At 44.3% G+C, this 26,649-nt stretch overlaps 3 protein-coding genes across 7 annotated transcripts in view; 2 read left to right on the top strand and 1 right to left on the bottom strand.

Annotated features, from left to right (window-relative positions):
• LOC141740262 (uncharacterized) overlaps positions 1-6,265 on the bottom strand; it is a 16,328-nt gene extending 10,063 nt beyond the window's left edge. The window contains exons 1-5 of one of the 2 annotated variants that reach the window (XM_074578638.1): positions 6,056-6,265; positions 4,158-4,240; positions 2,106-2,220; positions 1,315-1,443; positions 945-1,061 (exon numbers count right to left, since the gene is read on the bottom strand). In XM_074578638.1, the coding sequence (XP_074434739.1) occupies positions 945-1,061; positions 1,315-1,329 (132 nt within the window). In that variant the 5' untranslated portion in view covers positions 1,330-1,443; positions 2,106-2,220; positions 4,158-4,240; positions 6,056-6,265. Of the gene's footprint in view, positions 1-944; positions 1,062-1,314; positions 1,444-2,105; positions 2,221-4,157; positions 4,241-4,451; positions 4,564-6,055 lie in introns of those variants that run through there. The other variant, XM_074578637.1, reaches the window with a different exon arrangement.
• On the top strand, positions 4,484-5,176 carry MTLN (mitoregulin). Its single transcript, XM_074578649.1, has 2 exons — positions 4,484-4,776; positions 4,876-5,176. The coding sequence occupies exon 1, from the start codon at positions 4,583-4,585 to the stop codon at positions 4,757-4,759; it is 177 nt and encodes a 58-aa protein (XP_074434750.1). The 5' UTR covers positions 4,484-4,582; the 3' UTR covers positions 4,760-4,776; positions 4,876-5,176.
• On the top strand, positions 6,215-26,649 carry NPHP1 (nephrocystin 1). Of its 4 annotated transcripts, XR_012585936.1 has the most exons (21): positions 6,243-6,404; positions 6,500-6,564; positions 6,926-6,986; positions 7,408-7,544; positions 7,929-8,133; positions 8,451-8,552; positions 9,388-9,479; positions 9,953-9,995; positions 10,533-10,617; positions 11,259-11,353; positions 12,011-12,139; positions 13,355-13,429; positions 14,137-14,247; positions 15,958-16,040; positions 17,216-17,292; positions 18,131-18,230; positions 18,635-18,747; positions 21,023-21,096; positions 24,066-24,210; positions 24,453-24,497; positions 26,307-26,380. XR_012585936.1 is itself a non-coding variant. In XM_074578641.1 (20 exons), exons 1-20 carry the CDS (start codon positions 6,336-6,338, stop codon positions 26,583-26,585), a joined length of 2,040 nt encoding a protein of 679 aa, XP_074434742.1. In that variant the 5' UTR covers positions 6,215-6,335; the 3' UTR covers positions 26,586-26,649. The 4 variants fall into 4 exon arrangements, 3 of the variants coding, with proteins under 3 accessions (XP_074434742.1, XP_074434741.1, XP_074434740.1); XM_074578641.1 differs by lacking the exon at positions 24,066-24,210 and having other exon boundaries at positions 6,215-6,404; positions 26,307-26,649; XM_074578639.1 differs by lacking the exon at positions 24,066-24,210 and having other exon boundaries at positions 6,242-6,404; positions 18,134-18,230; positions 26,307-26,649.

The following is a 26,649-nucleotide window of genomic DNA, read 5'->3' as shown; positions in this document are numbered from 1 at the left end:
GAATACCAGACCTTTCCTCCTCATTCCCCAGAGGAGATGCTAGAAGGAGAGACCGTATCTAAATGCCATCATGAACTCAGCTAGTCAAGGGACAGAGGACATCTCTGTGGCACTGCTGAGATGCTCTTGCTCCAGGGAAATTGCCAGGGACAGAAGCCCATTGCTCCAGTGTTCTGCAGTTATACGTGCTCTTAGCCTGCGAGTTGGACTGCTCCCTCCCCCAGGCCTCTGCACCACAGCAGTTTATTCATTTTTAAGTCAGGAGCAGAACAGTCTCAGGCAGCAGGGCAAAGATCTTGTGACAAGAGGAATCAGAGTCCAAATCACCCATCTGGACTACAAGTTCAGTTTCCAGGAACAGCATGACACTTGTGCTTGCTTCCCTAGAAGAATTCCAGAAATAAGTAACCTGGTCCCTGACCCAGGGAGAAACAGTTTTCTTGTCTGCGGTGCTTCCTCCTTCTGAGGAGGCCATCTAGCTCTGCTTGCAAACAGAGGCTGCGCCTCCACACAGACTGGACTAAGCATAGCCCATGGGCTGACCTTACAAGAATGACTTTTTCTTCTCCATGCAGTTTTGCCCTTTGTTAAGCATGACCTTCCCTAAATCATCACAGCACTGGGTTTGGTGAGAAGCTCTAGTTCCAGTCCCAAGCATGCTCAGGGCTCTGGACAGCAACAACCCAGCCCATAGGCACAGGGAAAAGCCTTTTGGTATTTTGCACAGCACCCAAGCAGCACCAGTTAGAATGGACCCTTTTCTCCATCTCAAATTATTGCTTCAGGCCCCACCCTCTGAAAGAAACCTTAACTCACAAGAACCTAAATTCTGCCATTTCTGCCCCAAAACCATTCTACTAAATCCCCTGGATCTCAGAAAGCAGCAGGCTGTCCAAAAATAGGACCCTGCACCAGAGGTCCATCCCACCAGACCTCTTCCCTACCTGGCGACTCTCTGCAAAGTTGATGAGGAAGATGGGCCTCACAATTCTTGACCATCTAATGCTGCTCACGTTGTATATCTTGAGGACCCCATATATGGCCAAGTCTGTTAGGGATAACTGTAGAGAAGGAAAATTCCCAGAAGTAATGTTGGAAACGTGTCTAGATTGTGAAGACCATAGGGTTAGCTGATACAAGACAGATGCACGCACGACAGGTTTGTAAGAACAGGCCCAACTGTTGGTTTATTTGGCCAAGGCTCTTGTAGAGCCCTTGTGTATCAGGCCTATGTTACTAGGAAAGAAACAGGAGGAAAAAGCCACCTCCACATTGGCCACTTCAACCTTGGAGACTCCTCTAGACCTAACTCACCAGGATTGCAACCATGATGCAGATGTTCTTGGTATCCTTCCAGAATACATTGCGAAGAGTGACTTTTGCAAAATGCGTCAGTCGGCCAAAGAACACCAGAAGGCACAATACCTCAACCAGAGAAGTGACCTGCAGAGAGAGAAGGGGTCCAAGTCAGGAAAATCAAGGGCAGGGCTAGCCTTTTTCACATGGATGAAGATGTTCAGGCTGGAGTACAGACAAGGCAAAACCAGGAAGAATCAGCATAAAAGTTTTTCCAGTGGGTTTTTGCCAACAACTGTTTTACAGGTTCACGGATCTAGCACTGAGCAATATTTTTAGGCTTCCTTTTGCAAAATTCCCTGCCACAGGCAGGTTAGAGACAGTAAATTTGGATTTGCTTAGGATTCAAGGAGTACATCTCCCAAACACACTAGTGCAGAACAAATAAAGGCTGCAGAAAAATCAGCCCTAAGGGCAACATTCCAATTCTGCTTTCAGACGTGAGGACTGGACTTGAGTCATACAGAAGGCTGGAATTGTTCTTAGAGATGCTAAAAAGCAACATGACTTTGTCCACAGTCACATCAGCAATGCATTTCTGACAGCCATGGTGGCTCCCTGTCTAGTCCCCATCTAGCTCCCATGCCCCTTTTTCGTCCCCATTTCAGTAGATAAAAGATATCAGCAGAAATAACAGCATCAGTTATCTCTTGACACCTTTGACAAATAGTTTCAAGCAATAAACCCTTTCTTGCTCTACCAAGCAATGCAATACTAGTTGCATTGCTGCTTCTACACTGAAAACTTACCAGGAAGGGGAGTGGATACACAGCAGGTTCTTCAAACACTGCAAGGGACAGGTTGAGAAAGATGAAGAAGTAGGTGACTGTTCGTATAATCCAGTGGTTATAGAGATAATAAAGCCTGTAGGAAGAAGGTTGTGGCACCATAAATAACGGCTTCAGTGCACATACCCATGGGCTCACCAAACACATCTTGGAAGAGCAGCACATGCTGTCCCAAACAGTCAGAGAGGAAGAGGGGTAAGAGTAGCACAATTTTTGACAGGCAGGGATTTGGCAATTTGTTTCCTGGCCCTTCCTTATAGTCTTATAGATGATGGGCACTATACTCCCTTTCAGGGAGAGAAAAAACCCAGGAAGGTGGAACACAGACATTCTTCAATTCAGTTTAAGACTGCAACATACAGAATTGGTAAAGCTGCTTACTTTTTGTAATTATCTTGTTCCTAATTTGAATGCAAACTTCTGCTAAGCTCAGGTATCCACACAACACGCAAACAAAGTCTGATTAGTTATCTAACACCCCTTCTTTGCAGGTTAAAAAGCAAAGAGATAAGAAAAGCCACCAGAGAGAAGTATGAAGTTGCATGGTAAACTGTTTTTTGTACAGAGCTTAAGCAGTATTCTGTCCCTCATGGCGGCAAAACCTCTGGGGAATGCTAGCAATAACCATGAACGCATCCAGCTCTAAGCCTCCCACAGGAGGTTTCACACAGTAGCATGCAACGGTGGCTCCTTTGGGAAGACGCAGAGCAGATCTGCGGAGCATATAGTTTCTCTGCCAATAAAAAAAGCTGCCAACATTGCCAATCATCTCATCTGCCCAATAACCACCTATGTAACAGCCACGAGGGCAGGTGATTATACAGGTGACATGGTATCATACCCTTAATAACACCATCAAGACATGGCCACATAAATAAAACCTGCTCATTTCTACTATTTATACTAAGCATACTTGGTCAGGACAAAACTATATGCACGCAGTCTGTCTTGTTACAAAGCAGACAGACATTACCCCTACAAAACAGCGTACACCTGCTCAAAACCTTTCTAACAAACATACTTAACCTTACTTGTGTCTCCAGGATACACAAAAAAAGCTTCATTAGCTAAGACATAAGAACTAAGTAAAAGGAAGGGTTTTGCGGGGAAGGCTACAGGAGTCATTGAAGCTCATACACTGTTTTGCTGGCTGTACATTGCCTTTCCCTTCTACACTAGCCACCTTCTCTCAAGTTTTACATCAGAAAATAGTTTGCCTAAAGGAGTCCAAAACTGAGGGAAAAAGTCACCTCTGACTGAAATTGCTGGGCCTCTTATCAGCACCTAAAAGGGAAGAGAATCACCTTTGCAGGCAAAACACTCTTGATTTGGGGAGCTTCACTTATCTTACTGCTAATTGACATAAGCTTTTAATTACTCCTGCCCCTAGCACCTACCACCCTTTCTGAAGTACACCTGAGCAGATGTGCCATATACTCCTTTGATTAGCTGAAGTTTTGGTGTGCAGTGGGTTGGTGTCACCCACTGCCAAGCTAACTGGTAACAGCTGTGACCACCTGGCACAGGACTGTTCTCCCACACAGGCCAACCGTGCAGCCCCCTGCTACCAAAATCCTGCCGCTCACAGCCAGTACAGCCACACGCCAGCACACCTTGCCACACACGTGATAGCTGACCAAGCTTCCCAAACTCTTCATCCCCACAGAGCACTACAGCTTCAGTCTTGAAAGATTTTATTATTTTTTTTGGTCGAGCAAAAGACAAGGTTTTGTTTCCCATCCTCCACATACAGATGCACTAAGCCCCATTCAGCGTATGCATTTCAGCTTAAAGCCAGTTCTTTGCATCTCACCCACCCAACCTTCTCAGCGTTCAGCTGGTGAACCTGAGGTTCCCAGCCTTTGCTGGCTACTATCTTTGGACACAGTTGTGGTCGGTTCTCCCCGTCTCAGCTTGAGTACCCCACAGCATTGCACGCTGCCTGTGAAACCAGTGCAGAGCTCTGCTCCAGTGCAACGGTGCGGGTGTTTGCAGAGACACAGACCTCCTTACCTGACTGCCTCCGGGGAGGTCTTAAAAGGAATATTTCTGTTGTATTGTGCATCAGAGACAAATGCTGCTGCCAGCAGGAGATCCTGTGGAAAGGGGAAAAACACAGAGAGCTGGTCAGTAAGTGTTAGAGCTTGAAATAAACTCGAAGTAGACGTTCAAAGCAGGTCCCTTTCACCGCAGGGCACAGTTATAGAGTCAAGAAGTGGTACAGGGGGTGCCGCACACCCGCACCCCTCTTCTGCTAGAGAGGACCCCTGTCCTCCCTGGCGGGACCCCGCCGAGCCCCTCCGCTACCTGCGAGGCCGCCTCCGCCATGGTGCAGGCAGACGCTGCGCCTCCCCGTCCACCGCCGCCTTTACCGGGTCCCGCCCCCGCCCCGGCGGAAGCGGGAGGCGCCGCCGAGCCCGACGGGAGCCGGAGCGGGGATGGTTCTGGAGTTGCTGCGGCCGCGGGTGGTTCGCTGGGCGCTACTGGCCGCCTTCGCTGCCGGCGTGCTGGTGGGCTGGCAGGCCAGCCGTGCCCGCCGCCGGTTCCTCCGCTGGCGCCAGCGCCGCCTCCAGCGCCGCCTCGACGCCGCCCGGGAGCAGCTGGAGGCGACCTGAGCTGCAGAGAGCCCTCGGTACGCTCCCCCCCCCCGGCGCGGGAGTCGGGCTCCCTTCCCTGCCCCGGTAACAGGTTTGGGAGGTCACCGCGACGCTCCGTTTGTCTCCCCCAGCAGCCTCGCCTCGGTGGGCGCTGCGTGAGCAGAACCGGATTCGCCCCACGCCGTTGTTGGAGCCGGTGACAACCGCATCAGAGCGCTGCTGGAAACGGAGAGTATCCGTGGAACACGAGGGCCTGTCTTCTGTCCTTCAGAACCGCATCAGACTGACCTAACGAACTATTGAGGGTGTAGGAACAACGACACCAAATGTATTTTCTTGTTTGTATTTGTCCTGCTTTTAAGTCTGCTACTGATGTCTGCTGCTCTGCCCTCGCCAAGAAGCGCTGCTGATACATTAAACTAGCAAAAATCATGACGTGATGTTCCTAGATGTGCTTATTTATCTGATAAGTGAAAACATACCTTACAGGCACTTGTAATGAGCAATGAATCCCATTATGAAAGTACGCACATGAAAAAAACCTGCGGGGACAATTAAGCAGTGAAATAGCTGCATGTGTTTGTGGGATGAATGAGGAAATTAAATGAAGGATGCTTGTGCTTTGGATTCTGAATTTCTTCCTGCGCTTTGGACAAGGAATTGTGGAGATGGCTGTAGCATGTTCCTTCTTCCCCTCCCATCGCTAGCGCATTCCAGAAGAGTATTTCCCCAAGTCTGAGAGAGGGGTGCTCCTGCGTTTCACTGGATGCTTTACTGCACACTGTGCAGGCTGATGGTTTTCAACTATAGTACCGAACGGTAAAAGTTTCACAAGTTTTTGGGGAAAAAAACCAAACAACTCTTTAGCATCCCTTAAGATGACGAAATGCTGATTTGTAGCCAGGTAAGCAGCCCTGTGTCTTTTTGGTAGAAACAAGGTTTCAGACCTTTGGAAGTTCCTTCAATGCAAACAGCAGGGTGTGTGGTACAGTGTGGAATCAATCGCCGGTGCTCAGTAGAGCTGCTGTTCACAGGAGCACGTGGTTCAAACCACAGTTGCTGTCTAAGTTCTACCTACTTAACCAGCATTGTACTTTTCCACGTGTGTTTTTGACCTTGAGACAGGCAGAGGCTTGGAAGCAGGGGTGTCCATACTGCTGCCGATGCCACATCGTGGCCTTATCTATGTGCCATTTGTCGGGGCGAGGGGAGCCCGGAAGTGCGAACCGTGCGCCTCGGGCACGGTTTCCACCACAAGCTGGAAAGTGACTGCAGTCTTACAGGGTGCCCCGGGGAGGGCAGGAAGAGATTTACCTGCGGCGGGCTGCAGGCTGTCTGTCTGTCTGTCAGTCCCCAGGCCAGGCCTGCCCGAGCAGTGGGTCAGGGCCGGGTGAGGCCCTTCTGGCTCCGACCCGCAGCCAAAAGCGGAGTGTGGCGGGTGGCCCTGGCGGCGGGGCCAGCCCGGACCGGCGATCCCCGGGGACGGAGGCTGCGCAACCCTCGCTTCTCCCTCAGGCGGGCGGCATACAGCTTCCGGTGTGCCGCGCGCCCCGGAAGTGACGACATCACGCGACGCCGCCGTTGCCTAGCGACCATGTCGGGGCGGCGGGCGCGGGGCCCGTTGCAGCGGGTGCAGCGCCGGAGCCGGGAGCTGCAGGCCCAGGTACCAGGGGCAGACGGGCCGGCTCAGCCCGGCTTGGGGCGCGGGGCGGCGGGGCTCTGCCGGTGCCGGCTGACGGCGCCTGTCCTGTGTTGCAGGTGGAGGCGCTGCGGGCGGAGAGCGCGGCCCCGGCCCCCGGGCAGCGGAAGGCTCTTTCGCAGAGGTGAGGAGAAGAGGAAGGAGCAGACGGTTCCCTGTACGACTTTCCATATTTCTCCTAATTGTACAGATCTCTCACCTGCCCCTTCTCACCTGCCTGTTTCCCAGACGGAAGCAACAGGCTAGCGGCTTCCCAAGCCCTTAAGGGCTGAAGCACTTTTAAGTGGGAACCTGCCCATCGTAGGGAATAACCGGCTAAACTATCGTTTGAGCTTGTATCCGTATTTGTCAAGCAGTATGCACACAGAGCCGGGTGAAGGTCTGAGTATCTAAATTTGCACATTTCAGTAAGCATGCATGATTTGGGTCACCCACCTACCAGAATTTTAAGGTAATGCTATCTATCTGTCCTGCTTTCAATGCAGATGTATACAGCTGAAGAAATTGGTGGATGAGAATACAAATGCCCTTCATGATTTGAAAAAAGTAAGTGTGGAGACAAATTCGTGAATTATTTTCTTCAAAATGCATCCCAGAGAGCGCCTCCTTCGATTTTAGATGCCTCGGGACAAGAGCAACGCCTAGCACTGCGCAACCCCTGATTGGGATCTCTGAGATCCATTTATATTATTTTAAAGCATATTTTTAGTGCTTTATTGTGTACAAGTTCTGTGCTTAAAATGTTTATCAACCCAATGCAGTGCATTGGAAGCAGAGAATGCAGATTTGAAATTTAACACAAAATTTCATTTTGGCAGAGTAAAAGGGCAAAAAAGATATCACTAATCAGGGAGTGACAGCAGCCCAGGAAGGTGAAAGCTCATAAGATGTGTGGAAAACTAACCTTATAGGGGAACTTTAAGTTCCTTTGATTCTTCGAGCAATTTGTTGTGTTCTTCCTTCTCAGGCTGATGAGCCCGCACCTGTGGGGAATTATAATCAGAGGAAAGAAGAAGAAGAAAAGCTACTGCTAAAACTCTCTCAGCAACTGCAGAAACTTGTTCTTGTCTTGGATCAGGATAATGTGACTACGAATTATGCAGTGTAAGTAGCTTAAAGAAACAAATACAGTCTGCACTTTTATAGAATTGTACATGTACGGTTGGAAAGTACCCTGAAAAAATTTTTGGTCAATCCCCTTTATTATCTTAGCATACATTTTAAAAAGAAGTACTGAAGGGTCAGCTCTTATGGGGCTTGTTTTCTTGATGCAATCGTGAACGACTGGCTCGAATTTTCTGCAGGTGTTGGTTAATGGGAGAGGATGCAATGTGGTCTGTAGGCTTAGGGAGGAAACATCATTGGGATTTTGGAGTTTTTTCAGATCATGACAGAGAGTAAAACACAGGAATGAAAATTCTGTATCTGGGTAACGTCCTTGCAGAGAAGCCCATATTGCAAGGCTTTACAGTGATTTATTTTGGGTAGGGATGAGGAACATCAGAAAGATCCTCAAACAGAAGATGAAAATGAAGAAGAGGATGAGAGTGAAGATGAAGAAAGTAGTGAGGAGGAAGACAGTGAAGAAGCAGATGATGATGAGGAGGATAAATTGTTGGATGATCCAAATGTTAAAGAATGTATTGCAGTTGGAAATTTTAATGCCCAGCAGGAAGGGGATCTCACATTTATGGTAAATATGTCTCTATAAAAGTTTTTTTGGCTGCAAATCATTCTGTATTAAGCAATAACTATAATTAAATCCTATGCTTCTGGGATTCCTTGAGGGATTTAGGGAGAAATGGCTTTTCCCGATGTACATTTGGCTTGGTGGAGTCCAGTGTCCTTTTGCCAACTTCAGTTGTGGCACGGTCTGTTGCGGTAGTTTGTGATCTCCGTTGTGGGAAAAATTAAGCTTTTGTGGTTTTTTTTTTAAATTGTGCCTGGAGCCGTTTTGAAATATTTGGTTGTCTTTTGTCTCTCTCTCTCTCTCTCCTTCTAATGGCAAAGAAAGGTGAAGTCCTACTCATCCATGACAAGAAAGCGGATGGCTGGTGGGTAGCTGAAAACTCAAAAGGGGAGAGAGGCCTCGTTCCTAGAACCTATCTTGTGGTTAGTGTGCTGCAACCTTCTTCTGTCCTTGTCTCGACTCTGATATTTTATGTATATTAATGATAATACAGCTGCATAAAATTGATTGTAATACTTACATGGGGGGACACAGTGGTGTTTTGCGTTATTTGGAAATAACACTGTGTTTGTATACATGTATATGGAGATAGCTAGCAAAAGCAGTGTTTTTGTGCCTTGTGAAGATGCGACATATAAATGCAGAGAAGTTTCTTGAATATGAAAGTCATAATCTTTGTCACTAAAGGTCAGCTCTGAAGACTCCAAGCTGCTATGGACTAATTCAGGCTTTTCATAGTTTATATGAAATGTGAGTCCATGTAAATGTTGGAGTATTTTGTAATTTGACATGGAAGAACTTTTTAAAAAAGGGATTTTAAAGCTTTGTAACTCTTTTTTTCATTTTTAGAGTTGCTTACACATGTTAGTTCATGTACTTGTGCACAATTGTGGTGAACATATGTGGGTACGCAGTTTGGATTGAGTGATCAGATGGAACAGAGCTTTTCACAACATAGCTAAAGACCATGCTGAGTAGACAGCTTTTTACTTCATGATGCTGACGTATTTGTCTTTTTAAAGAATCCGCTTTGCAAATGCATTCTCTTGCTTACTTGTAGGAATACTCCAATCCCTTGCTATATCTGCAGAACTAAGGGCAGCGTTCTGCAGTTACAGTGCTCTGGAGTGATAGGTCATTACAGACAGAAAACTTCCTCTTCTAAACTTCTAACATGTGCTATGGTTGGAGGAAGCATTTTTAAGAACAGAACTGTGAAGAAATCAAGCACTTTCCCTTTTTGAATCTGAATGACAGGTCCGTAATGAAGAAGAAGAAAACCAAGAGGAAAGTGGAGAACACATAGAAGTGGTGGATGAAACAGCAGATGGAACTGAAATTAAAAAAAGGTAAATGGAGTGATGGGAAAGCAAATAAGTATGAAATTATTATTCCCTCTCCTCCTTAAATCTGATCCTAAAATTATTTCTTGCTGTGAGAATACCTTACAAGGGTATTTGGTCCTTTGTGACTGCATTTTTCTTTTCAGTACACCAGACACTTGCGGTGGTTTTTTTCAGCTTGCAGATGTATTTTTACCTGTGCATGTTTGTTGGGGAGTTTTGCTTTGGTTTGTTGTTTGTTTGTTTGTTTGTTTTTCCTGTCATAAAATCGAAGAACGACTGAGTCATGTCAAATTATGTGCCAGCTCATGAGACAGTCTATCAGGTAGTCTTAGTGGCTAGAAATATGCCTTTATTAGTATTTCACATACATATGGTTATTAAGCTGCTGGTATTCAAAGACAAACCTGTATTTAGTGTTTAAATTTTTGTCCACACAAGGATGATATTTTATAAAAAATACATTATTTTTCTTCCAGAAAAGGCTCTCACTGGAGTGCTGTAAGAAGAGCTATCACAGAGGTAGGTGTATCTCTTACATAGCAAATTCATCTACCGTAATGTTAATTTTTTTTTGTAGACAAGGTTTGCCTTTTACCAAACACTGTATGTCATAGTACAAACCAATGTTTTTAATTAACATCTCTATCTTGTTTTTTGTAGCAAGAAATGCTACAGAAATGTCCTCTAATGCTTTAGAAATAGGCTACAGCCCAGCCCGTGTGTCTGAATGAAGATGTAAATGAGATGTCTTTTGCTGTTTTGCCACAGTAGTACTACACCATTTCTTTCAAGGGTGTGATTTTGTTCTGTAACTGGCCGCTCTGCTGCTGCTTTGAAGTGGAAGGGGGATTTAACAAAATGGGAGCCTGGCTGGGTCCGTACATGAAACAGAGTAAAAGTAGTTCCTGGAGATGGGCCTAAATGGCTTCAGGTTAGAAGAGGTGACTGATGCCCCAGTTCTCTGATATTGGTTGCGTGAGAGTTCTAAATTAGGATAGGATTAGATTTTCAATAGCAGGAATGCTAATCTCTGGTTGGTTGGTTGGTTTTTAATAGAATGACAAAGTGGAAGTATTGGCAACCATAGGAGCGGTTCCTGCAGGATTCCGTCCATCCACACTTTTCCAGCTCTTAGAAGAAGGTAAGGTTTTCTCATAACTGCAGTGCAGGATTCTCAAGTGTCCGTGGTGAGTCTCTTATCCTGATTACTAGCCTATTGGACTAAAATCAGTATTGCTTAATTTTAATTGGTAATCTGTACAGGCTCTATTTGACCCGTCAAATAATGTATAAAAGGCTTTTTTTTCTTCTTCAATTAAGTTTTAAATTATCTGTGTGAAATCCTGGCCACACGAAGGCAGTGACAAATTTTCTATTGATTTCAAAGATTTTCCTCTTTGGAAGATACTTACTGTTGACATTGTAGAAAATGATGATTTTTTTAATCTTCCCTTTTTCTCGGAGATCTTTTGGGTGTCTCTTCATCAAATATATTAGACATCTCATATTTTCTTAGCCTTTCTGTTTAAAACCATTTCAAGTCAATAGCTCTTTTTATTAGTAAAATTACTGTGCTTCCGGAGTGAAATACTGCAGAACACTTAGAAATAGTAAAAGTACCCTTTTTAAAAGAGTCCTTGTAGAAGATAACTCCATAGTTTTCTTTGGACCAGTCAAATATTCAAATGGACTTTAGTCACATCTGAATTTTGGGTGTCATTTGTTTTGTGGCAATAAAGATCATAAAAGTTTTAAGCATTTTTAAAATTACTCTTGTTGTAGGCAATCAGTTTCGAGCAAGTTACTTTTTGCAGCCTGAATTTACTCCATCGCAGTTGGCTTTCAAAGACTTGGTGTGGAACTCGGAAAAAAATACTGTGAGTATTACTGGTAAGAAAGCTGTGATGCTTTTGGTTTGAGAGAAATTGCAGAATCTCTAGATGTGAATTTCTAGCAATATTTCATAGTGGTGGGTAAATGTGGCTGTGAAACAGATGATAGATTTCGAGGTTAATCCAGACTCCTTAGGGAGTAGATGTTATTGCATCCTACTATCTAATAGGCAAAAAATTGGTACAAATTGTCACATTGGGTACATTTGAAAAGTTGTGTTTCGGCTTAAGTTTGTGTGTTCCTTCCCTGTCTGGGTTAAAGCAGATGTGCATAGGTGACTAGTCTGAATTTTAAAGCCATGAACTTCTGCTAGGCACTGTGAAATCACCAATTTTGTGTTCTTTCACTTTGGCTAATGATTATGTTTTGATTTGCACCATTTGTAGAATATTTCTTTCTTCTCAAACTTTGATAGGACCTTCTATCTGTCACACTAAGAATATTTGTAGTAATTTTCTTAGAAGAGAGTTAAGTTTCTCCCTTATGAAGAAACTTCGCTGCTGCTAATACTACACAAGCTTTGTTGTTAGAAGAATCCAGTCTAGCAAACACTAGACTTGATCATGTCAGTAAATAAACACAAATTGGTACCACATGCCGGAGGGGCCTGTAGATTTAATTCTTCTTTTGTTGTATTTCAGATCTATCCTAGACCGACTCGAGTATCCCTGATTGTAACTTTATGTAGCTGTAAAATGATTCCTCTCCCAGGAGCCAGTATACAGGTTCTCAGTAGACATGTTCGACTCTGTCTGTTTGATGGCAATCGCGTAAGTTTGTTTGGCTATCAAAAGAAGTCTTGAGGTGTGTATGTTTCAGGATCTTTCAGGCTCTAGTCCCTCCAGCATCCAGCTCCTCCAGTTGTTTCACTCATAGAGAGAGACACGCGCACACGCAAACAGTCTGCCTCCCAAGCTGCTTAACTTACTCTCCAATCAGTCTGACTTGATGCTCTCCCGTGATCACACACTGACATACGTACCCTCACTCTCCCACTTGCAGTCACCACAGACACATAGGCGCCCGGTGACCTGTGGTCTGGCTAGTTGCTGGCACCTAGGCATGTACATACACTTGCATGTAGAATAGAGAGCCCGTTCACCCAGAAAAATAGTTATGAATGAGGCTTAATGAGAAAACAGGACAGACTGCATTGATCAGGCACTGGGCTTGGCCAGACGTGCCTACTTATCCCTCTCTTTTCCCACCCTTGTTATTCCACAAAGCATCTTTATCCCTCCCTTTTTCTGCCTTTGGTTCCTCCCATGAACATCCTGTAGTAAGTCATGTGCAGTCCCAAAATGCCCTTCCCCTGCACACCAGTGTCTCATACCGCTGGGCAGTAACCCCGTTCAGTCTGTAAGGTGATCCAGGGAGCCGCTCCTGGTGACTCACCATGACAGTAGTCACACCCAGCCCCTGGGGCTGATGGCTGTCCCGGGCAGCGCTGGGAGGGGCTGGGGCGGGAGCTCCATTTCTCTGAGTCCATAATTTCGGTTCCCCCACCTGCCATTGTGCCTCTTTGCTCCTTCCTATTTGTGGAGATGAGCCTTTTCTGGGCTGATCTTTCTCCTGTTACAGGCCTGGGAACAGCTGGGTCAGGGTTGTATTCAGATTCCCCCACCTGCCGTCGATCTTCTGTGCTCCTTTGTGTGTATGTGTAAAGCAGCTTTTTATAACAGAACCTAATGCTGATGGTGTGGTGATTTCTTCCTGCTGCACTGAACGCTCTTGGAGGCAAAGGGACTATTACTGGTGTATATGAAGCAAGGACGGTTGGAAAGGGCTCTGTGGCTTGAGAGAAAATTTCCTCTGTAGTCCTTTAAACTGAAACCATCTGATAAAGTTGAAGAGAAAGCATTAATTTTACCTTTGTTGTGTGCACTGTTGGATTAATCTGGGATAATGCTGCATTTTCTTAAAGCTGCATAGCTTTCCGGAAAAAAAACTTGTCTTAGCTTTTTTCACCACTTACAATATTTTAGGTGCTGAGTAACATTCACACAGTGAGAGCCACGTGGCAACCTAAAAATCCTCAATCGTGGACCTTTTCTCCAAGGGTAGGTGTCTCACTCGGAGAGTGATATAGCCAGTAACTAGCTATTTACAGCTTCTTATTTAGTTACATCTATTACTTCTGGTATTCATGTTGAAATAAAACATACTGCAATCAAAATGAACATGCAGAAAAGACAAGACTTGCTGAAGTGCCTGAATTCAAACTAAACCAAGTGTTTTAGCAAAAACACTTTGGAGAAGAGAGTTGAGGGCAAGAAGTAGCAGGAGGGACTGGTGATCCAGCCGCTGGCACTGGTTAACTTTGAATTGATATCAGGTGCATGCTTGATGGTGTTCATGGAGAAGTGAAGAGATGAGCCACTTTTGCTTTGATTTCATTAAAGAGCACATGCTTCCATGTTTCAGGTGCCATGCACAGCCACACTAACAGCAGTGTTGTCATGTTTTACCCTAGTTGTTGCTGTGTTCTTGGAGGGAATTAAGTGCTTTTTGACATCTAAAGTTCTTTAATAGCTTGTCATGACACACAAATAATATGCTATGGTAGCACACTGTGTTTCATGGCAAGATAAAGTATAAGGGGAGCAAGGCTTCAATTGAAATTGGTTCTCTGCTGATAATTTTCTTTTATATGCTATGGGATTGGGTCTGAGTTCTTACGTGAATGAGTGATGTGTTTGATGGCCTTTAAACAAAGTTTTTCTTAAAACGTACATTGACTTTTTTTTCCCCCCACTCTCTGTATTAGGTAACGGGCATTTTACCCAGCTTGCTGGATGGTGACTGTTTTGTCAGGTCCAACTCCCTGTATTCAGACGTTGGTATATTATTTGAACTTGGCATCACTTATATTCGCAATGTAAGTGTGTAAAGTTTCAGTATAAATTGTTCCAGGCAGAGGTTTATAAAGCGAACCATATTTGATGTTAAGCTCCAGTATCCCAGCAGTGAACTGAGAGATCCAAATGGAAATTTAGCTGAACTTTTTCTAGGTTATATCTTATAAGATTGTCTTTCTTTTGGCTTCTTGGAGGGAGGGGAGAGATGTTGGGTTTTGGAACTGTTAGTTCTAGTCAATATTTAGAGAGTAAAAGACTTTCTGACTGGTGGACATGAATGTACCTTTACTCACCCTGAAATAATTTTTGTTAGTCTGCCAAAGATCTTATGTTATGTGACTGCAGAGGACCAATTCTCTCTTCATTCCTACATTGTTTTTTCTGTCTTTGTGATTCATTTCAGACTACCGGGCTATAAACCAAAATTTTAACTGTTTAAGTAGTGAGGACACTGGTTTCTAGCTGTGATTGATACAGATATATTCTATCCGTCTAGGATGCGCTTCTGAAAAGTACAGCGGATAGTGATGCAATAGATGGTACAGCCCACAAGAACTGTTGTAGTAGAAGGTAGATACATGCAGGAGCATAAGAAACAGTAATATTTGGAAGGTGCAGTGGCTTTTTGGAAGATCTTAGCCATTTTGTCTACAAGACTGACTCGCACCTTGCTGCCTCTTTGTCAACACTTACATTTTCATTATGGTTGCAGTCTTTCTCAGGTGAATCTTGGCAATCAAGTAAATAGTGGGTGAAAGATGGAAAGGGGAGTAACCACAACAGTTAGCAAGCAGGGTATTAAATGGTGGGCAACAGAATTCTGAAAAGATGGCTAGAGAAGTTGCAAAGGGGACTGTTGCTGTATTTTCTCTTTCACTAAGACCTGTATGAATTTAGGGCGCAAGAGTGCAGTGCCTGTGGAGTTGTGGAGGACAGGCATGCTGATAGCGTGGTGGGGATACAGAACTGTTGTGCAGAGGGATAAAGAGAGTGTACATCTGTAGGGAACTGGACTATATAAGTCCTGATGACGAAGAGCATGTTGGTGAGTGATGGTTCGCAGATACCCAATGGGGCATAATGGCCCTCCTCATGCTAGTTGGAGTAGTCAAGATTATGCAAAGTTGTCTGCTTCTGTTTACAGAGTAAGTTTAAATGAAAGGTGGAGTGCTTACAAGTTCCTACCTGTTACAAGTGCTTTTGGGGTCTGGAAACAGATGGGCTGGCACGCAGGATCAGCTCCTTTTCCCAGAGTCTGTCTCTGGTACTATGAATAAAGCTGTCTGATGCACAGGGTCACTGGCTTGGAAACCATTGTCTCTGGAATCAGATGGGTAAATCCTTTGGGTATATTTTTTTCCCCGTCCTCCTTTCTGTCCTGCATTCTTTAGAGCATAGTGCAGGTTTGGGGGGGTGGGGTTAACTTTGTGTCTGTGCATTTCTTCTTTTTCAGGAGCTTGATATACTTAGATTTCCCTTAAATGTGTATTTCTTGGCTTTATAAATCCTCATCTCTTAAATATGCTCCTGGATGATCAACTTCAGCAAAACTGTGTGTGCTGTTTGGTAAACATCTTCAAACACCTGTGAATGTGACATAGTCAGTGTTCGCTTAACACGTATCTGGGGCTTTTACAATTTTAATGTGATTATTCTAAATAATTGTTTGTGGTTCAGTTACTTATTCTGTTTTAGCTGCTTGAGTTATTTACGTTTCTCTCTTTTTCTAGTCAACAGGTGAAAGAGGAGAGCTAAGCTGTGGCTGGGCATTTCTGAAGCTCTTTACTTCTGATGGAATACCTGTTCCTTCCAAGTAAGTTTATTATGTTTTCCTTCTCTCTTTCCTCTCTCTCTGTATTTATATATGTTTGTATATACCTATATTTTAGGCTAGGAGTAAAGTTCATATTTCATACTCACACACTGATAGGGGCAGGTGTAATCCAGACTAATGTGCAAGTTGTACTGGGTCTTTTAGTGAGAATGCTGGTCCTTCTCCCACACCCAGTGTTATGTTCGACTAAGTTTGTGTGGGAAAAGTGCTCCCTGGACCCAACGTTCAGGTTTGAAATGTTGCAAGCTAGTATGTGTTTAAAAATATTCTTCAGTGGAATTTTAAAACTATGGAAATGTCTGAGTTAATAGGGAGCGACAACGTCCTTTTTAATTCTGGCTCTTCTTTATGTACGTTTTGCTGTATATCCCTTTCTCATGTAAAAATTAGGAGATTGGTGTCTACGACTTGGAAGCACGTAAGAGTTGTTGTAAATGAATCTCTTACCATTCACTTGGAGAGTGTGAATGGGCTTATATTTTTGCAGCTGATTTGTGATTACTTCATGGGTCCAGCAATCTTAAATAACGATAAAATGTGCGTATTTATATTTTATTAAATGTAGGAAAGCTTTCTGTTAATTTACAGAAATGATTCAGGGGGAAAAAAATGGATTACAGGGGAAAAAAAAAATACCCACGGGAGACCTCTTCTGTTCTCTCTCTTCTAAATCTGATATCAAACATAGTTTTGCTATTTCATTAAGTTAAACATGGTATCTACAAAGTGAAGTTGCATGCTTGCTTCAACAGTGACTTACTCTTGACAGAACTGGGATTACATTATTCTTCAACATTTTAAATCTTCCATATCTAAAATTTGCTACATAAGTGATGACTCCGCAGAAACATTTTAGTGAAACAATTGCTAAGCTTCGTATAAGAAAAATATTGGAGTCATGTGGAAAACAACGTTGCTAATTTATTTTAAAATAATGAACTAGTTTCCCAATATAATACAACTTTCAAATGTATCATTTGAGGTTTTGTTACTTAATTAGGTGTAGCCGTTTCGTGTAAAATACTAGTGATAACATCAAGGACCATGTCAGCTTTTATTTGAGATAGCTGGCTTCTTTTTTTCTCAGACAGCAGTTGTGCTGTTCTCATATCCTTAGATCTTTTTATTTTAACAACACTGCTCTTCTTTCACAGGATGTATGAGCTGCTATTAAATGGTGGTACTCCCTATGAGAGAGGCATTGAGGTTGACCCATCGATATCAAGAAGAGGTATGGTCTCTCCTAAACGTTATATAAATTAAATGATACAAATGCTACACCTATTTTACAATGTGCAGGGCTCAGCCAGGGCTCTTATTAGCATTCAGTCACCACGGCCTGGGTTTCTTTTGTGTGTTCTCATTTTGCATAAGAGAGACCTTATTGTTAGGGCCAGTGGGATTCAGAACTATCTGCTAGTGCGAATGTTTCTGTAATTTCCTGTGTCTGCAGGTTGAGGATTATTTCTGATGCATTCAATTTTTTCGTTAACTGCACTTAACACTTATTGGCTATGGGGTGATGGTACAAGGCTTAGCAGTAACACTGGTCTAAAGAGTCCCCAAGCCAGGCTGTTGAAGTCCCATATCATCAATCCCATGTAACTTATGTGCATAAATGTGCTACAGAACATCTGTACTGGTTCTTCCCTGTGGGGCTGAATAAAGCTTCACTAAGAGTCGGTTCAGACAGTAGACCGCTTGTGTTTTAAATAAGGGTGGCCATGGCTTTCCTCTGGAGGCTGTAATAACATCCATTTGCCAGTGACACGTGCTGCAAGCCATAGAAGGCCGTTACCTTTGGGGTTTGGATACTTACTTCCACATTACTCCACACATATTATGAATCCACCATCCTAGAGAGAGGTAACAGCTTTTGTTAAACAAAATGTTGATACAGCTGATATGTTGATGTATTTTCAGATGTTTAATTCCTCCTGGTTTTAGACCGTCCTTAAACTAGTTTTAGCAAAACATCTCTTGCCAAATTATAAGCGTCCATTCTTGTAGTATAATTTTTAATGTTCTTTCAGAATGACAGATTTCATATCGGGTATTTATTTCTAAAGCAGGTAGTGGTGTTTTTCATCAGTTTATAACGCTCAAGAAACAGCCTGTGCTTGTAGTGAAACTGAGGTCTTTAAGTGCGCAGTCAAAAGACATCCTGAAGTAAGTATTTGTGTGTACTGACATAAAATTAAAAAGTATTTCAGATGGCCCAGAACGGTCCCAGAGATCTGAAGTGTTCCCCTTCCCTGGACCACTGTGCAAAAATCTGAGGGTCGCATTACCTGCATATTGTACTCGATCTCTGTTTGACACTTAGAGCTAGTTTGTTGAAAACAAAAAGTCTTTAAGTTTAGATAAGGTTGAAAGCTGAGCAGCAGGAGTCTGTCTGTTGTGGCTGTAGCAATGGACACCTTCAAAAGCTTTGACAGATTCATGGAGATGCCAATATGAGCTAATAATTTGCTCTGTGAAGCTGTCATTACCCTCAAGTATTGCTGAACAATGCTTCGTAGGAGCAGTTTTGAATAAAATTCTCAACTGCATGTTGTTTGTTTTCCCAATAGTTTGCTACCAGAAACGTTAATTGGCAGTATGTGCTGCATCCATCTCTTGATATTTTATCGACAAATACTTGGTGATGTGCTCCTGAAAGACAGAATAAGCATGCAAAGTACAGGTAAGAATTGCTGTTGTGGAGAAGAACTCAGTAATGGAGGGTGTGCTGGAGAAAGATCAGATTCCTAAAGAGAATGACTCTCTCCAGAGTCTCCCATTTATAAGAGAAGGCAGGAGTCTGCAGGAGCAACTCGCTGATACAGGGTACTACAGAATTTGGTTCCCTGATATTGCTGGCACTGACCTACCACCTCACAAGGTTAGGAAGTCACGCTCCCTGTGCACAGGATTTCAGTGCTTTAACTTTCAGTGTGTAGGTGGTGTGGGGACAAACAGAAAGCTGTTGTCCCTGTTGATAAAAGAGAACAGCCTCTTGCTGTGAACACCACCACTCGATGTGTTTGCATTTCAAACTAGTAATATTTCAGCTCGTACCTAATGTGTTGCCCTGTTTGACATCGGTTCGCCTTGCAGAGTGCAAAACCCACAAGAATGGTTTTGGTTTCTGTGAAGTATGAATGAAGTTATTTCAGTGAAATTCTCATTAAAAAAGCCTATGTGGATAGGTAATGGGTTATTTCTAACTGAATAAAAATAAATAAAAAGCAAATAAAGATAAAGGATTATGTGGAAGAGAAATGTTTTGGTTTCACCTCCCATGCAATGAGAGATTAGACACACACACACAGGTTTACTCATTCATTTCTAGTGTCTGCATGTTCTCTGAGTTATAGAAGAGATTAGGCAGATGTTTTTGTCATTGAGGCTGTCATCCTCTTTATTTTTTTTTAATTATTATTTACTTATTGGCTAATGCAGCAGGGAGAGACGGAAGTGGAAGAGTTCTGGTTTTAGAACTCAGCATCTTGCTCTGGTTTTGCAATTCCGTATCTTTCCTGTTTCTTTACACATCTTTCCTTCAATGGAACTGTAATAGTTTATAGTCTTCTCCATTTTAAAATCAATTTGAAATATGGAAAAATTACATTTCTCAACTGTACTACCGGTGAATTTATATTGCTACTGCAAAGTGATTTTCGTGTATTTTCTCCCATCTGTTCTCCAGACTGAATTATGTATCATCTGTTCCTATGGCACATAAATCTGCTTGTGCACTTATTAACGTTTTTAACTTAGTCTTTAGCCATGCTTGGGCATCTGAATTACAGGTTCCTCTTTCAAAGGTGCTCAGAATTTAATTCCCTTCCTGATTTTCTTGAACTTCAATATACATTCTGGGTATACTGATTTCAGTATCTGAAAGTCTGACCCTTTCATAAATTAATGCTTTCTGTAATAAACTTATCATAGGGAAACTGAAAGTGCTTAGTTATTAAAGGTCAGTTGAGAACTGCCGTACTTACTTGATTTGATCATTATAATGTAGGACACCAGTGACCTCTCCTGAAGTTAAACTGCATCCATTTGGATTCAGATTTCATTTGGAATGATTTAAAGGCTTTACCCCAGCATTTCAGCAGTTGTTCTGGTAGCCATTTTCTACTTTTTTTTTAGTGTAACAAAAGAAGATTTCTCTTATTTCAAAATCAACTATCACTTTAGAAATAGGCAACTTAAAATGTCTGGTCTATTTCACAAAAATTATCAGTTCTGGCTTGCTTCTGTTAAATGTTTTGTTACTAGTAAATGGTTAGTGTTTACTAAACTTTCCATCAACTTCAGCATGAAGAAACAACAGTGTACATTAAATATTTAAAATCACAAGAGAAAGAAAACACTTCAACCAAAATTCTTCTACGTGTCACTTGTAGCACTCTTGTAATCTTAGCCACAACCTCATTAATTAAAATAACGACAGGACCCCTACCCCACTGGGGCTCAAGATTTGCTGTGCTTTCTAACAGAGCGCGTTGATTCCTGCCACTTGCCCCGTTATCTTAAAATCACGCCTAACACAAGCCAGATTAAGGTACAATGAAAATGTGTTTAGTCACAACATACACATCAGGCAGCACAATTTCAGATGTTTATAAAAAATACAGGTGTAGAAATGAGGAAAAACACCTCAGTCTACCCTTAGATTAAATCAGTAAGGTCTCTTGCTTGCTGGCTCTTCCTAATAAACCTGCAATGGGTTTTTGCCTGTCTCTCCTCTCTCAGGTTAACTGTTGCTCAGCCACTGAGAGTTTGCCACAGTCGGAGAATGCAGGAGCTAGATTTCGACCTTCCCTGCTGCTCTGGAGTACTATTACAGCTCATTTTCCCTTTGAAATATTCTGAGGGGAGGGGATGTGCTGAATACCTTGATGTGTTGATACCTTGAAAACCATCCATTTTTTTATCTTAGCCTTGAATGTGTTTGTTTTCTGTTTCAGATTTAATCTGTAATCCTATTTTAGCAACTTTCCCTCAACTCATGGATCAACCAGACCTGATGGATGCACTTCGGGTATGTTACCTAGATCACTGAGTTGGGACCTGCTGGTCAAACTAAAAGGCAAGAAGGAACTGCACGGGCAGTTCAAGAAGGATCAGGTATCCTGGGAACAGTATAGGGATGCTGCCCCGTTACGTAGGGATGAGGTTGAGAAGGCCAAGGCGCTGGACTTGGCAAGGGATGCTAAGAATAACAAGAAGGGCTTCTACAGGTATGTCAACCAGAAAAGGAAGCTTAAAGAAAGTGTACCCCCCCGATGAGCAAGAATGGCAAACTGGTAACAGATGAGGAGAAGGCTGAGGTTCTCAACAACTTTTTTGCCTCAGTCTTCACTGCCAGCCTCTCTCCTCATGCCTCATGAGTTGAAAGACTGCAAGACAGGGACCTGCAGGACAAAGTCCCTCCCACTGTAAGTGAAGACTAGGTTTGTGACCACCTGAGGAACCTGAACATACACAAGTCCGTGGGACCTGATGAGATGCACCTCAGAGTCCTGATGTAGTTGCCAAGCCACTCTCCATGATATCTGAAAAGTCATGGCAGTCAGGTGAAGTCCCTGGTGACTGGAAGAAGGGAAACATTACATCCATTTTTAAAAAGGGTAGAAAGGAGGACCCTGGGAACTACTGACCTGTCAGCCTCACCTCTTTGCCTGGGATGATCATGGAACAGATCCTCCTAGAAGCTATGCTAAGGCACATGGAGGACAGGGAGGTGATTCGAGACAGCCAGCATGGCTTCACAAGGGGCAAGTCCTGCCTGACCAACCTAGTGGCTTTATACAATGGAGTGACTACATCAGTGGACAAGGGGAGAGCTATGGATGCCATCTGTCTGGACTTCTGCAAGGCCTTTGGCACGGTCCCCCACAACATCCTTCTCTCTAAGTTGGAGAGATACGGATGGTGGATAAGGAAGTGGCTGGATGGTCGCATCCAGAGGGTAGTGGTCAATGGCTTGATGTCCAGATGGAGAGGGGTGACAAGTGGTGTCCCTCAGGGGTCCGTACTGGGACCGGTGCTGTTTAATATCTTCATCAGTGACACAGACAGTGGGATCAAGTGCACCCTCAGCAAGTTTGCCGATGACACCAAGCTGAGTGGTGCGGTTGATGTGCCAGAGGGACGGGATGTCATCCAGAGGGACCTGGACGAGATGGAGAGGTGGGCGCGAGCAGACCTCATGAAGTTCAACCAGGCCAAGTGCAAGGTCCTACACTTGGGTCAGGACAACCCTCGTTATCAATACAGGCTGGGGGATGATGTGATAGAGAGCAGCCCTGCAGAAAAGGACTTGGGGGTACTGGTGCGTGAAAGGCTGGACATGAGCCAACAATGTGCGCTTGCAGCCCAGAAGGCCAATTGCATCCTGGGCTGCATCAAAAGAAGCGTGGCCAGCAGGTCCAGGGAGGTGATTCTCCCCCTCTGCTCTGCTCTCGTGAGACCCCACCTGGAGTCCTGTGTCCAGCTCTGGAGCCCTCAGCACAAGGAGGACATGGACCTGTCGGAGCGGGTCCAGAGGAGGGCCACGATGGTCAGAGGACTGGAGCACCTCTGCTGTGAAGATAGGCTGAGAGAGTTGGGGTTGTTCAGCCTGGAGAAGAGAAGGCTCCGGGGAGACCTTATAGCAGCCTTCCAGTACCTGGAGGGGGCCTACAAGAAAGCTGGGGAGGGGCTGTTTGCAAGGGCATGTAGCGATAGGACGAGGGGCAATGGCTTTAAACTAGAGCAGGGCAGGTTTAGATTAGACATTCGGAAGAAGTTCTTTACAGTGAGGGTGGTGAGGCACTGGAACAGGTTGCCCAGAGAGGTGGTGGAGGCCCCATCCCTGGAGACATTCAAGGCCAGGCTTGATGAGGCTCTGAGCAACCTGATCTATTCCCTGCTTACTGCCGGGGGGTTGGACTAGATGACCCTCAAAGGTCCCTTCCAACCCAACACATTCTATGATTCTATGACATTTAATTCCATCTGACGTGTCAGGATTTCCAAATACTTTGCAAAATTTGAGCTTTTTTTTTTTTTATCTTGTGAAAAGATAAATGGAAGAGCCAAGCATCAGAAAAGTTATATCTGTTTCAAGTATGTCCAGATCTCTTGTGTCTTAGTGCCTTCAAAATAGCAAGAGAATGCTTGAATACACAGAGAAGGGATGCAAAGACATAAATGGGATAGTGTGAGCGCTGCTAGCCACAGGAAGAAAGTGCTCCGGTGGATTAGCTGTCTCAGTCTTTGTCTGGCTTCTTGGACGGCGCTGCTTTTGTGACAGGCAGGAGCTGACCTTAGCTTCCAACTGGCAGGACAGTGCTCACCATATTTACACTGCGGTCCCTCACAGGTGTCGAAGTACCAGACGACAACGGCTGAGTTACTTGTGCCTGAAGGACACTACTGTTAGAACTGTCAGGCTTTGGGGTTAGGCTGTATTTCTCCATGCTTTTAGGGTGGAAAAAAATCAGCCTCGGTTGTGATTGATTATTTTTTTTCCTGAAAAGTGTATCCCCTTGATTTCATTTATATGGCTCTGATAATTGCAAGTCTCTAAAGCCTTGCATCTATAAATCTGTTAAATCAACTAAAACTGGCACAAGGGAGCGTGAGGAAAGTGGGACTGCACGAGGAGCTTAAACTACTGTGGGATTTCAGCAAGAGAAATGTTTTGCACCTAAAAATGTAATTATAGAGTCATAGAGTGATAGAATCATAGAATAGTTTGGGTTGGAAGGGACCTTTGAAGGCCCCCCCCTGCAATGAGCAGGGACATCTTCAACTAGATCAGGTTGCTCAAAGCCCCGTCCAACCTGACCTTGAATGCTTCCAGGGATGGGGCCTCCACCACCTCTCTGGGCAACCTGTTCCGGTGTTTCACCACCCTCTATCCTTCTATCTAGTCTAAATCCTTCCCTCTTTCAGTTTAAAGCCATTACCCTTGTTCTATTGCAACAGGCCCTGCTAAAAAGTTTGTCCCCATCTTTCCTGTAGGTCCCTTTTAAATACTGAATGGCGTCCCTGGAGCCTTCTCTTCTCCAGGCTGAACAATCCCAACTCTCTCAGCCTGTCCTCGTTAGGAGAGGTGCTCCAGCCCTCTCATCGTTTTTGTGGTCCTCCTCTGGACTTGCTCCAACAGGTAGGTCCATGTCCTTCTTACGTTGGGGGCTCCAGAGCTGGACACGGGACCCCAGCTGGGGTCTCACCGGAGCAGAGGGGCAGAATCACCTCCCTTGACCTACTGGCCACGCTTCTTTGGATGCAGCTCAGGATGTGGTTGGCCTTCTGGGCTGCGAGTGCACGTTGCCAGCTCATGTCCAGCTTTTCGTTGGTTTAGATCTCCCTGATCTCAGTTTGACTTTGCATTTCATTTCATTTTAGAGCGCTTGGGCAGATAGAGAAAGAACGTTGAAGAGATCTGAGAAGGTAATAAATCACAGGTTTTTCTTTAACATGTATTCAATCTAATTCAAACGAGCAGCTTTCTGTCAGCGTTACTGGTAATTAACTTTTCTTCTCACCATACATTTATTTGGAAAATTGTAAATATGCTAAACGCAGTTCTTAACATTTCTTACCCATATTTATAACAGTAAACTAGAAGAAGAAGGAATGTGAAAATAACTTGTAACTTTTTGCGTCGGTGTTTGTATACAGTTGTTAGAGGGGAAGCTATTACAGGCTCATACCCAGAGCGTGTCTCCCTTTCATGAGGCGTTTCCAATACTTGACTGGTAAAAGCTTTCCACTGGTACAAAACGGGCTGTGTATGTCCACAAAATAATCTTTTCTCTTCCGACCTCTGAGCTCCAGTCCTCCCACAGTCTGCCAGGAAAAAGACGCCCAAATTCCGCAAATCTTCCTGTGTCAGACAGTTGTTATCTCCCATTTTGGCGTGTAGACAGCTGGAGGAAGAACCAGATTGGCCGTGTCACCAGGCTTACCTGTACCTTGTCCTACCTCCTGTCCTCTGGACAAAAAGAAGCTGGAGGTAACTGAATGAGGAAGGCGTTGGCTCTTGATCCAAGACACTTCACTTGGGAGCAGGAGCAGGATGCCTCATTCGTTGTGTGTGCTGCTCAATAGATACATGAGATCTCCTCATTTATGCAAAGAAAACATAATGCTGTTGAGTCAGAAGCGCTCTTTCAAGGCCATTCATCCAAAATGAAAGCGGATCTGCTCAAAGAATTAGTAACTCCTCAGTATCCCAGAACCATCCGGTTTTACCTGATTTTTGTCATGTGCCACTCCCATGGTAGGATTGCCGCCTGGTGAATTCTTACTCCTTCTTGCATGGTTATATGACACTTAGCTGCTAAATCTCCTGCTGAGATGTACTGTTCGATGCCGGTCGTAGCGCTCTCGTGTCGGGAGCGTTTCTGGAAGAGTCTCGGTGGTCAGTGTGTTTTCCAGGAGGCGGTGCTCTCCGCGTTTCCTTGCACGAAGGGGGTTTTCTACGTGCGTGCGGAAAACGAGGCGCACAAATCTCGTCGAGTTAAAGTGGTTGGGATCTTTCAGCGTTCCATAATTATACCAGGCTGATTCTCGATCTCTGGGGTTCGCCAACTGGCCTTTACAGGGGAGGGCGTAATTCTCGCCACGCACAGAATGTCCTGTCAAGGTGTGAACTAACAGTACTTACAGTGTGGCCTTACCTCCTGCTAAAAGCCACGTGCCGTGAGGAGCGTCGGATTGTTGCAACGCTCCGCCTAGGGCAGTGGAGAAACGAGTGGAGTTTGGGCTTCCAAGGCGGGGAGGATGTGGCGCTTCCTGGCAGCTGCGACAAGCAGTCTCAGTCTGTACCTGCAGAGGCTGCATGGACCAGTTGTCGCACGCTGGCGCTTTGAGGAAGAAATAGAAATAGCCTGTGAGCAAAGGGCTGTCGGTGACCATTGTACGGATTGCCGTTCTGTGGCAACGCCGGCAGTGTTTGGCTGCATGTCGCCGCTCTTTGTCGTTTCGAAAAGTAGGTGGGTTGGAGAGCAGATTAGTTGGTGTGTAGTTTATATAGTGTACTTCTTGGCAGGGAGTTTGAGGGTCACGCGAGCTAACAGATGTTTGTTTAGGAAGGTCAGATCTCTTCCTGTTGTTATCCCGGGAACTGGGGGTTAGCTGAAGGTTTTCTTGTTTGGTTTCTGGTTATTTTTTTTCCTGTGTATAATACTTCTGTAGATGTGCTTGGCAACCCCGCCTAGTTTGCACTGAAGTATTTTCAAATACTCTTCTCTGCAGAGAGATGGAGAATTTCTGAAGTCTCTGTTTGTCCTGGTGTACCACGACTCTGTCTTCCCTCTCCTCCGGTCCACTCTCCTACCCGACTACAAGTGGGCTGAGGAAGAGCCTGAAGCATCTCGCTGGAAGGTGATTGCTGACTTCTTGAAAAAGAGCCGAGAGAATGACGGTGCGCTTCAGTATCTGCTGTCGTCAGAAAACACTCATAAGCCCTTTGATATCTCAGAGCTGGCTTATGATTTCTTAGGAGAAGTGAGGGAAAACAATCCTGGAGTATGAATGGATTATGGAAGAACAATTCAGGCTACGTAAGAATGCGGTAACGATCTAAATAAATTCTTAC

Source organism: Larus michahellis, chromosome 3, assembly GCF_964199755.1.
Source record: "Larus michahellis chromosome 3, bLarMic1.1, whole genome shotgun sequence".
In the NCBI taxonomy this organism is placed as follows: domain Eukaryota; kingdom Metazoa; phylum Chordata; class Aves; order Charadriiformes; family Laridae; genus Larus; species Larus michahellis.
The sequence above is the reverse complement of the archived record's forward strand: the minus strand, read 5'-3'. Positions and strand labels throughout refer to the sequence as shown.

What these genes read in the sequence shown, in the direction of transcription:
- MTLN (XM_074578649.1), top strand. Translation starts at nt 4,583, where the DNA reads ATGGTTCTGGAGTTGCTGCGGCCGCGGGTGGTTCGCTGGGCGCTACTG.
- NPHP1 (XM_074578641.1), top strand. Translation starts at nt 6,336, where the DNA reads ATGTCGGGGCGGCGGGCGCGGGGCCCGTTGCAGCGGGTGCAGCGCCGG. An exon ending in CGGAAGGCTCTTTCGCAGAG is followed by an intron (nt 6,565 to 6,925) that starts GTGAGGAGAAGA and finishes CTTTCAATGCAG; the next exon opens with ATGTATACAGCTGAAGAAAT. An exon ending in GTCTGTTTGATGGCAATCGC is followed by an intron (nt 12,140 to 13,354) that starts GTAAGTTTGTTT and finishes ACAATATTTTAG; the next exon opens with GTGCTGAGTAACATTCACAC.